Source organism: Gossypium hirsutum, chromosome A13 (assembly GCF_007990345.1).
Source record: "Gossypium hirsutum isolate 1008001.06 chromosome A13, Gossypium_hirsutum_v2.1, whole genome shotgun sequence".
Taxonomy (NCBI): Eukaryota; Viridiplantae; Streptophyta; class Magnoliopsida; order Malvales; family Malvaceae; genus Gossypium; species Gossypium hirsutum.
In genome coordinates this window covers 46,465,368-46,477,285 of record NC_053436.1, presented here as the reverse complement: position 1 = coordinate 46,477,285, position 11,918 = coordinate 46,465,368, and the positions used below count along the sequence as shown (strand labels likewise).

Genomic DNA, 11,918 nt, shown 5'->3' with positions numbered 1-11,918 from the left:
ATTTATACTTTGTATACCAATGCTAACACAAATACCAGATTCAAATACTTACCTTTCATTCACTACAGCAAAACAGGTTTTTAGCGGCGTTTTTTTGGGAGTGCCGCTAAAGATAACGTCACTAACATTTTGCGGAGTTTATGTAAAAAAACACCTCTAAAGAACATGACCTTTAGCGGTGCTTTTCCCACAAACACCACTAAAGAACATGACCTTTAGCGGCGCTTTTCCACAAACGCCGCTAAAGAACATGACCTTTAGCGGCGCTTTTCCCACAAGTGCCGCTAAAGAACATAACCTTTAAAAAATATATTTTAATTATATAATATTTATTTTTATGATAAATATTATATTTTATTTTATTTTTGAAATTTGAAGTTTAAACTATATACTTTTAAGGATAAATAAAAAAAATATTAATTAAATCAAATTTTCTATAAAAATTTTAACTTTAAAACTAAATATAAAAATTAATGAATTTAAATTTAATACATAAACATTGATTCAATATGTAATTTAATACATTAAAAAAAACACAGACACTCACAAAGTATTACTATTTCTAAAACAAAATTCATTCTGGTGGAAAAAGAATGCCAAATCATCATCACCTCTCATTAATCAAAGGAAAAAGATCAGAAAAGAAGAAAAATCAATATACAACATAGGGCTGGTTCAAGCTTAGATGAAGTCGAAGTATTGCAATGCCTGCATATAACTTAAAGAAGTCCTCCGCAGTTTGAGCTATCTCGAGACTGTCTCTAACCTCCATTGTCATTTGTAACCTCGTCTGAATTGCTGCTCAAGGAACACACACAAGCAAAAAATTAAAAGAAATTGACAATTCTTTCAACGTTTATATTCATTTTACAAGAGAACCAAACAGAAAACCAAATAGAGAATAAAAACGTTAATATATTTGGCTTCATGAGCTGAAATCAGACAAGTTACATAAACAAAGAAGCAAAAAAAATGTCCAACTAGAGAATGGATGAAAACCTATTTTCCATAAGCAATTTGTAATTATTGCAGTGCACAAAATAACAATTATTGCAGTGCATAAATAATCTCCTTTAGAACAGCCAACACTGGTCTGGCAGATGGGGTACTAATTAACTGACTATGATGTATTTGCAACAACACTTTAACAATCCTGCAAACCAGCTCAACCTGTACAAACAAGATATATTGTAACTAACAACAGTAAGTACCAAATGATGAGTGCTCAAATGCATAAAACATATGCTTTCATAACATCAATAGCTTTAGTGTTTATCTTAAAGAGAATGCATGGTGTACATGACACACATCTATTTACAAAAACATCCAACCATAAACACATTTATAACGCAAGGTGGCCAACCTTGTCTGGATTTGAAGTCCAGTCCTTTGTATAAGAGAGCAGCTTGAGAGCATCTGAGAATGGTAGTGCCTGGGCAGAGAACAACTTCTAGACAAAACAAAGATAGTCAAACTTTCATATATGAATTTTCTTTTATTAATTGTGAGAAGCTGGATTACTAACTTGGCTATTGACATAGCAGGAATATGAATAGAAACTCAGTTTAAAGCTGCTAAATTTTCAGCATATGCGTGGTATTTGGTCCTATTATAAGGTAAATAATTAACTAAACAAGTAGAAAATCATGGACTGCAATCCTAAGACACACTTAATTACCTGTAAAGTCTGCTCCAGATCATTGGTGCTAATATATGAAAGAGCACGAAGGACATAATCAGATGGAGACAACCCAAGCATAATCATATTTGGCTGGAATTCAGCAACTTTTCCTCTGGCTTTCTCATCCTGAGATACAACATAGTAAACATATAAATTGCAATAACTTTCTTTTTCTTTTCTCCTCTTTGCTTGGGGGAAGAGAAAATTATTAAAAGCATAAATTAATGAGGGTCAAAATACAAATTTGGCATTCAAAGATAGATACCACTTCTTTCCCAAACTTAACAAGCTAGTTAAAGCCATAAACATATCAATTTAGAACAGATGAACAAGGTAAGTGAAAAATACCTCATGTTCAGCTATTCGTTTCAACTCCACTTCTGCCACATCTAGTGCATCAATAATTGAATCAGTGGCTGTCAGGGTTTCCAATTTCTCTTCCCTGCTAATGCAACAGCTCCCTCCTCTGGAATTCGGTATATGTTTGTTTTCAAATGTATTGTCAATGTCAGCCTCGAAAATTTCCTCCAATCTTCTCTTTTTCTTCCTGCACATTCAAGCAATGGTAAACACAAAAAGAGAATCCAGCTCTAAAGATAATCACAAATGCAGTAAGTAGAACTAGCTTAACAACAGCATTCTCCGTCCTGAGCCAAGAACTTCACTTTCGGTACACAGAAAAAATGTTTGAAAGTACCTCAATAAAAAAAGGCTCCTCAGTACGATCCCAACGGCGAATGGACCGGTCATGAGATCCTGTAACAACAAAGTCACCACAGTCGCTGACTGCAAGGCACCAAACATCTGCATGATGCCCTTCAAGAGTTAAAAGCAACTCAAATTTATCAGCATCCCAGTATTTTACAAGGCGATCTTTCCCCACACTGAACATATAATGTGTATTGCGGACAAACTGAACTGCCATAACACTGATAAAATACCTCATCAGAATTGGTGATTAAAATGTTCAGCAAAAACCTCTTGCATTTCATGATAATTACCATGATACAAAAACAGATCAGTGCTGGTAGAGAAGGCTATTCTTTTCTGTAAATTCTTTGTATCAAACTCCACTATACCATAGGTATATTAGAGGGGGAACAGCTGAAAAGAATGTGATGTGAAGGGACAAACGTAATGCCTCTATACACAATAAAAAAAAAAAAAAACTTTATTAAACCAAGTATGTTTACAGACTTTAAACCAACAGCTAATACATATTTAAAAACAAACAGCTAAATATTTAAATACATTAAATATTTGAATTTAATAAGTTTTACATTTTTAATAGTTTATTTGCATAAAAAGTAAACAAATTCAAAGAAAGATTTGCATCTGTTGCATACAATAATTATAATATTCAAATCAGAGTATAGGTGCTGGAAAAAATTTTAAAACCTTACATTATCAAATTAGAACTAATTAAACAAATATGGAAAAGAAAATAAATGATTGTAAAAATACGGGGCTGGCTTCATTAACTATCTCACCTTGATTCATGAGGGTGCCACATCACCTCATCATGAAAAATTATATATATTAAATAATTTACCTTGTTTTATCTGATAGAATCATAGTTCGCAAAGTTAGCCCCAAGTCAATTTCAGCAAATTAATTAAACTCGAACCAAAGAACGCTGCCACTATTTAACTAGCTGCTCCAGCTGAAAATATTCTATATATCATATCACTAAATATCTATCTCACCCAAATAAGATCTAGAAGGACAAACATTATTTAACTAATGAAACTAACTTTGATTTCAGCTGCCAGTGACATCTAGTACATAGCAATCAGTAATAGCAATATTCCCATTTTAATTATTTCCTAATCAACATTGCTTTTCTGTTTCTACCTTTTTTTGAGTAAGCCAGAGATAACATATACAATTGCATTCAACTTAACTTTCCTTGCTTTAATTAAACCCAATCTAAAATTCAGTCACATAGCAGTCCAAGAAAAAACAATAATTCAGTGAAATTCCACAATAGTACTTCATTATTCAACTAATCAACAAAACCCAGCCTCATCAAACGAAAAATGCTCTATCTTACACAGTAAAAGCCACTCTAAACTAAAATAAAAAAAATCAAAATCGAATCCTCTAAACTCCACGATTTTACATCGCAATCATACTTCATTAATCGAATCACAACAATTAGAAAAAAATCGCAGGAAAACCCTAAAAACTAAACCAAGATGAATATCATAAAATAAACTGAAATTTCAATCAAACAAAATTTAAAAAAAAAACAGTGAACAATTTTTAAAAAAAGAAAACCCTAGAGCTTGTAATCAAAGAATGTGAGTATATAGAAATAATATACCTTCAATGAATCACAAACAAGATTCGATGGCAGAGGCTATACTTTTTTTTAAGCAAATAATTAAAATTTTTCTTTAAATTAGGGATACGAAATTTGGTTTTTATTTACGTAATTTTGATTGAAAGCTCTAAATCGAAGAGTGGGAAAGTGAATTCAGTGCAAAAATGAAAAGGAGTAACTATAGTGGTGAATTCAGTGCAGTGAAATGAAAAGGAAAAAGAAGTGTGATTGGTGTAGGTTAATTGACTTGATGTTGCTGGAAATGGGAAATTGGGGGGTAAATTTTGAGAGTAAAAGGAGATGAGAAGAAGAGGGAGTAACGAGCGGGTAACCAAAAATTATTTTTTGGTTGTGAGCAAGATTTTGATTTCCTTTTCTTGTATAAAAATAATGGTCTTTTGCGGCGTTTTTACCAAAAACGTCACTATAGCTCAACTTTTTGTGGCGTTTTACCCAAAAACACCACTATTGCTTAATTTTATTTTTTTTAATTTTTAACATATTTTTTTCTATTTTTTCCTTTCAAAATTTTTGTGCTAAGATTATCATTTTTTGGATTTTTTTTAATTTTGAATATTGAACTTTTTAATTGAAATATGAACTAAAATATTAAATATTAAAATTTTTAAGTTTTTTTTCTTTTTTATTTTTAAATTTTCAATTTATTTTAAAGATTTTTATAATTTTTAAATTAACATATAAAATACAAAAGGAAACTTTAACAGAAATAAAATGGAATTGATGAATTAAAAAAATACAAAATGACACAACAATACAAGCATTATTCTTTTAAGTATGGTTCGCATTAGTAGTTTAGATTTTTATATAAATGGCATTTAATTATATGTATACACCTAAATTTTGATAGAGATACATCTCAGAATTATATATGAATTTCGGTTTAATGTGTTATTATAGACGTGAAATTCTAATTGTGGTTTAAATGTATAGTTGAAACTTTAATTTTGATTTAATCATACATATTTTAAAAAATAAATACATCAATATATTTTTATATTGAATAAATATAAATATTTATGTATGCAATATATAAATATAAAATGATGTTATATCAATAATTGTGTTAATAATTTACAAGAACTAGATTAAATTAAAGTTCATGTATACAATTGCACACTAAACCATTGTTCATGTATGCTTTTGGGATTTAACCCATTTTGATATATAACTTTTTAAAAATAATAATTTATATTTATTTTTTTAGATTTATATTATAAAAAAATCCAAGATACACAAGTTAAGTAGTTCACCATATTTACCCCTAAACACTAAAAATTAAATCCTAAAACCCAAACACCAAACCCCAAATCCTAGACCATAAACCCTAAATCTTAGACCATAAACCTACACCTTAAACCCTAACTATATAGTTACCTATCCATATCAATCTGTTACTTTTTTTTATTATTTATCAATTTTTTTAAATCTAATATTTAAATATATATGAAATGATTTAGATTAAATATTTTTAAATATAAAAGATTTAATTGATTGTATAAAATTTAATCATTTAACAAATCTCAAGTAAACCTTTAATCTTAAACCATTTAATATATATAAAGTTTATCTATTATCTCTTAAATAATTTAAACTATAATCATAATTTTAATATATTAAAATTAAAATTATATATTTACAATTATATAAGAAATTAATTAATATATAAATTAAAAAACACTAATTAATATAAACCTTAAATGCCTATCCCCTATCCCCATAAATCCTAAATCATAAAACATAAACCCTAAGGCCATAACCCATAACCCATAACCCCTAAACCTTAAGCCCCCAACCCTTAAACCATAAACTATAATCCATAAACCTTAAAATAGTATCTCCTAAAGCTTAAACCCTAAACTATATATCCTAAACTATAAACCCTAAACTATAATGATAATTAATTCAATATTTTAAAATTAATATTATCTCTTTTACGATTATATAAGAAACTATTTAATATATAAATTAAAAAATAATTAGTCATATACCCTTTTTACTTTCAAATTTTTTCTACGTTTCATTCTTTTTTTTTGAAGAATTCAAGCATTCAATTAAAAATAAATTGTATTTTAATTAATATAAATAAACCAATTGTATTTTAATTAATATAAATAAACCAGTTAAATAATAAATAGACAGATAAAACATTTTTTGCGGCGTTTTTGATAAACTGACGCTAAAACTCGATCTATAGCGGCGTTTTTCAAAAAGCGCCGCTAATGGTCGACCTATAGCGGCGTTTTTTAAAAAAGCACCGCTAATGCTCAATCTATAACGGTGTTTTTCAAAAAGCGCCGCTAATGCCACCAAAGCTCAATATAAAGTGATGGCGTTATGCTTAATTTTTTGTGGCATTCTTAAAAAAGCGTCGCTAATGGTCGACCTATAGCGGCGTTTTTTAAAAAGCGCCACTAATGCTTAATCTATAGCGGCGTTTTTGAAAATGCACCTCTAATGCCACTATAGCTTAACATAAAATGACGAAGTTGTGCTTATTTTTTGCGGCGTTTTTCAAAAAGCGCCGCTAATGCTTGATCTATAGCGGCGTTTTTCAAAAAGCGCCGCTAATACTCAATCTATAGCGGAGTTTTTTATCCAAACGCCGCTAAAAATGCCGCTAAAAACCTGTTTTGCTGTAGTGATTCTCAATTAGGCTATACAAAGTAAACATACCTGAATCTGATATGATTTCACCAAATTATTCATTTTCTTGGAATGCCTATTTGAACCGTTCGAAAACGTAAGGATACATGGATAGCTCAGAGAACATATACACTGCCAACATCCCAGATGTGGTCTTACATGTAATCAAACATCGATGCTACTGTCCCAGACAGGGTCTTACATGAAATCAGATACGATGCCGATGTCCTAGACATGGTCTTACATGTAAAACATAAATCGATGCCAACGTCCCAGATGTGGTCTTATAAAGAAACACATATCGGATCCTATGTCATGACATATGTATCCTAACTATTCCTATGGTTCATACGGGGCTTTTTGGATGTCGTCTCATTATCGAAACTTTCTCAGATTTTCTCGTATTCAATTCATATTGCCATTCGTAAATGTTCAATAGCATATAAACATTAATATTCCAACTCAAATCACATTTACTTGTATATAGACTTACCTCGTACAGATTCGGATGGATAGAATTGGTTACTCGACAACTTTCGATTTTCCCCGATCTAATTCCGTTTTCTTTAATTTTTTATCTATATAAATTCAAATTTTACTTATTCAATCATAAATTCATTCAAAACAGTCCATAAACACATATTTAGGGCACTTTGTAAACTAACCCTCACATTTTCACATTTTGACACTTTAGTCCCTAATTCACAAAATCACAAAATACACATAATTTTCATATACTCATGCTTGGCCGAATATTCATAGCACTCATACAAGTTCACACATTTCATTTATTTCATATTTTAGTCCCTCAATTTACAAATTTTACAATTTATCCCATTTTACTCAAAATCATCAAAAATCCAAAGACAAAACATATACACCCAACATCAAACTTTCATATTTCATCATATAACAACATAAAGCTCATGAATTTATCCATGGCACATTTCAAATTCATCATCAAAATCAGAAATTGAGACATGGGCTTGATAGTATACTAAGCAACGATTATAAAAACGTAGAAATTATCAAAAACCAAAGCAAAAACATACCTTAATCAAAGAAAATAAATGGTCGAACCCTAATGTTCCATTTTTTTCTTTTTTCTTGTATTTTCGGCACAAATGGACGTTAATGGCCATTTTCGTGCTTTTGTTTTATTTTAATTAACATTAATAAACATTTTACCTTATTAACCTTATTATAAATATAAAATAAACATATATTGGATGGTCATTAATGTCCATTCCAACTTCCAATGGACAAATAACATAATAAGGACCTCTCATTTGTAAAGCCAAATCAAATAAGCACTTTTAGCAAGTAGCAGTAACTTTTTATTTTACGCGATTAAGTCCTTTTTATGAAATTGAGCACACAAACAATCAAGTTTTCAGATGAAACTTCACATATGCTAATTCACACATCACAAAGCATGGAAAATAATATTTAACTATTTTTCTAACTTAGATATGTGGTCCCGAAACCACTGTTTTGACTAGGGTCAAAACTAGATTGTTACAGCTTTTGACCTCCAATTCCTAATTCCTCTGGATTTCCAACATTCCTTAAACTATAAATCTCCATTGAAACTAGGAAAATACCCAAAAACTTCATTAATTTCATCATCTTCTTCAAGAATGGATTTTTCAAAATTTTGCCAAAGTTCATTTTTTTTTTGCATTCAAGGTAACCATTCATCTTCCTATTAGTTTTAAATGTTAAAACACATGTTTTAGATAAAAATCCAAAATTTTGGTCATTAACGGTGGATTTCAGGTTTTTGAATTAAAACTTGGTTTTAAACTACTTTTCAACTTATTTTAACATAGCTAGAAGGTTTCTAAAGTTATTTTGAATTTTTGTTAAGGAATTCTTGAGTTTTAATGAATTTTCGTTATTATGGTCAAAACTTGTTGATAAAAGTCGATACCTTGAAACATGTAGTTTTGTGTGGTTTAAAGGTTGGGTTTTAGTCGTATATGAATATGGGGATGAATGAAACTTGTCTCATGAGAAAAGGCTAAGTGTAGATCGAGGAATTTTTATTTTAAGGCCATCATGCTAAAGGGTTTGGTTACATGAGAAGGTAATTAGGCTTGTGTTTCAGTTAGTTTAAGTAGGTCATTGGCTGTCATTTGACTATGTATATTGTGTGATTGTTATGTGTGAAGTCTCGAATTTATTAGATCCTTCTACGAGTTAGAGGAAGAGCCAGTTTGAGCTCTCAATTTTCAATGAAAGTTGATATTCGGTGAGAGTTTTGGAATCACTGTTAGTAGATGATTCATTATGTAATTGGGAATTTAGAGGTAGCCTAAACCCCTAATATAAATTTCGAGAGTAAGTGTTCTCGTGCCTATGATTAAATGTGATATATGTATGCTTGTGAAATTGTGAAATTATGAACATATATGAGATTGTTACGACATATGTTATAAGCTTATGATGACTAATGTGAAAGTGAGTATATGGGTATGTTATTCATGCTATGTGACAATGTTTATAATGTGCTAATTATGTGAATATACAGTGAATATGTGTGGAAAATCAATAAGTAAATATGTGATAATAATGTGAATATTTTGGCCTTGTGTTATTATGATACCATTGGATATAGTTGGCACGCCATAGGATTGTGAATACTCACCTTTGTGATGTGATTTTGAAGTGTTGAGGCCCAAGGATAGTTTTTAGAGTGATAAGGAAATGTGAGCTAAGCTCCATTTACTGGGATATGTGTGTTTGGTGTGTTGGAGAATGTTAGCTATACGCTACACTTATAGGACATGCATGACTCTATGAGTCATTATTGGTGTGTTGGAGATCCTTGTATCTGAGTGTAGTGATAGAGTCCACATTATGTTTCGTAACCTCAAGAGCCAAACTATCTTATAATATGATTGAATGTGACTAAATATGGTTTATTTGTGTTGTGATATATACTTAAATAATCATGTGGTTAAATGTGTGAAATATGATATTAGAGTTATGTTATGAATATTATAAATGTCTGTTTAGTTGATGCATAGTGACTTGTTTACATAGTGGTTGTTGTATAAATATTTTTATGGTCTACAATTTCACAAAATGATTTTGTGAAAATTTCGTTTGAAAATTTTGACGTTTAGGCACTCAATTTAGTTAAAAAGACTAAATTGTAAAAATTGCAAAAGTTGAGTTCTACATGTTAGAGGTGTCCAATTGTTATGAAATTTTAAATTGGAGGTCCTTAAATGGTAATTAACCATGGGTTAATTTTTTGGACAAAAATGGACATGAAATAGGTGAAATAGAATATCTTTAAGTTAGAGGCATTTGGGTCATTTAGTAATTAAAATGAATTAAAAATAAAATAAAAGCCAAAATTTCATGTCCATCTTCTTCCTTGTCCGAATTTTACATGAAGAAACCATGGCTGGGGTTTTTCAAGCTTCCGAGCTCGATTGTAAGTCCGTTCTGGCCCCGTTTTTAATAATTTTTATGTTTTTGAAATCCTCGTAACAAGATCTACCTATTTCTACCATTTATTTGAGTTATGATGAAGGTCAAGGGTTAGACCCATGTTAGAAATTTGGGCATTTTGATGTTGAATGGTAGATTATGCATGTTTATGGTTGGAGAAACAACTTTTGCTAAGTGGTTTTCAATGAAAACGCTTAAAAGGACTAAATTGTAAAATTTATAAAATATGTAGAAAAGTGTGTTTTAATGGAAATTGTAGGCTGTTATAGTTATGAAAATGATTCGGCTAGGCTTGTATGTTAGAGAAATTGAACAAAAATCATTTTACAAACCTAGGGGAAAAATATAAATATGACAAAGTTTAGGGGAAAAAATGTAATTTTTATTTTTGGGTCACAATGAATAATGTGACTAATAAATAAGCTAAATATGATGTTAAAGATCAAAGAAAACGAGGTTCAGACCTAGAACGGGGAAAAAAACGAGTAATTGACGATTAGGTACCTCTTTGCCATTTTTGGTGTCGAGGTAAGTTCATGTGTAAATAATGCAATGTTGTATCATGTTTTAATGCTTAATTAATGTATGACTTTCTATGTTTAATTGTTACAATTAGTGTATGAATGATAATATGGTCAATGAGAATGACATTGTAACGAGTTCGGCAAAGATGAGACGTCGAGAAAATCCCGTTTGAACCTTAGGAATAATTTAGGATACAATGTAACATGTCACTAGGAACTATGTGATTATGAGCTCATGAGATTATGTGTATATGTGACCATGTGAATTCGAGTGCTGGTCTTGTACGTTCTACTGGTGGCTGGGTAGCCCGGCATGTGTTGTGGGTACCTGTTAGCTTGTGTGAGCAGCTCGTGTAGTTACGTCCTGACTGTCAGCTTATGTGAGCAGGCCCGTGATTAGCTCGAGAGTGAGCAATGTGTGATATGTTATATGAGGTAGCAAGTGGCTACGTATGAGGCACTATGTGCAAGCTTTCCGTGTATCCGATAGTATTCCAAGTGTTTAACGGGTAAATCAGTGAATTATGTGACAAGTAAGTCAATGATGAGGAAATATGAGAATATGCTACGAGTTAGTACAGGTATGTACTTATAACCCATGAGTAAAGGTCTCGGTATACTATGAATATGTGGTAAGAATGCATACGAAAAAGTTATGCTTCTGAAATATTGATAGTCATGTGACTGATGATCTACAATTATGATAAATGGATGTATAATAAGATTTGAAAATAATCATGTGTTAGGCTTATGAGCCTAATTGAGTTGGGATATAGTACGATGTATATACTTAAGTTGTGATTCAATAGATATGTGAAAGATTGTTAAGCTATATGTTGAAATTATGATTACTTGTAAATGATGTACATGTTGTTAAGCAAATTGAAATAACTTGTTAATAATGTGATATGCTATAATGGGGAGATTATGGTTGCTAGCCTAATGACAAGACGATATAATTAGTGTGTATAAGATAAAAGAGTAAGCATTATGAATGAGTAAGTTGTAATCATGGGATTTAATGCAAATTGTAATAATGGTATCATCATGGACGGATAAAGTAAATAAATGCTAATAGTTGTTCTTATTTGCATATGAACTTACTAAGCTTTGAAGCTTACTCCCCTTTCCTTTCCCATATCTCATAGGTTTATTCAGCTAGCTCGAGTTGGAGATCGTCAGAGATTCTATCACATTATCAAGCTATCATGTTGGGTAAATGAACGTAAACCTTTGAGTCTATGGCATGTATAGGGAC

General features: G+C 30.6%; 1 protein-coding gene across 15 annotated transcripts; it reads right to left on the bottom strand.

Moving 5' to 3' along the window:
- Positions 1-474: 474 nt before the first annotated feature.
- Positions 475-4,364, bottom strand: LOC121203565 (WD repeat-containing protein 3 homolog). 15 transcript variants are annotated; one of them, XM_041086091.1, is made up of 7 exons: positions 4,008-4,348; positions 2,623-2,824; positions 2,379-2,497; positions 2,030-2,228; positions 1,679-1,807; positions 1,364-1,450; positions 475-798 (listed from the first exon to the last, which is right to left on the bottom strand). In XM_041086091.1, exons 2-7 carry the CDS (start codon positions 2,683-2,685, stop codon positions 775-777), a joined length of 621 nt encoding a protein of 206 aa, XP_040942025.1. In that variant the 5' UTR covers positions 2,686-2,824; positions 4,008-4,348; the 3' UTR covers positions 475-774. The 15 variants fall into 15 exon arrangements, with proteins under 15 accessions (XP_040942025.1, XP_040942026.1, XP_040942030.1 ...); XM_041086092.1 differs by having other exon boundaries at positions 1,364-1,447; XM_041086096.1 differs by having other exon boundaries at positions 2,379-2,610; positions 2,683-2,824.
- Positions 4,365-11,918: the final 7,554 nt, after the last annotated feature.

Bases quoted from the DNA above. Each gene is read 5' to 3' on its own strand.
- LOC121203565 (XM_041086081.1), bottom strand. From the start codon at position 2,685: ATGGTAATTATCATGAAATGCAAGAGGTTTTTGCTGAACATTTTAATC. The intron at 2,498-2,622 runs GTATTTTATCAG...TAACTCTTGAAG, and splicing joins TAATCACCAATTCTGATGAG to GGCATCATGCAGATGTTTGG. The intron at 1,808-2,029 runs GTATTTTTCACT...GTTGTATCTCAG, and splicing joins AACGAATAGCTGAACATGAG to GATGAGAAAGCCAGAGGAAA.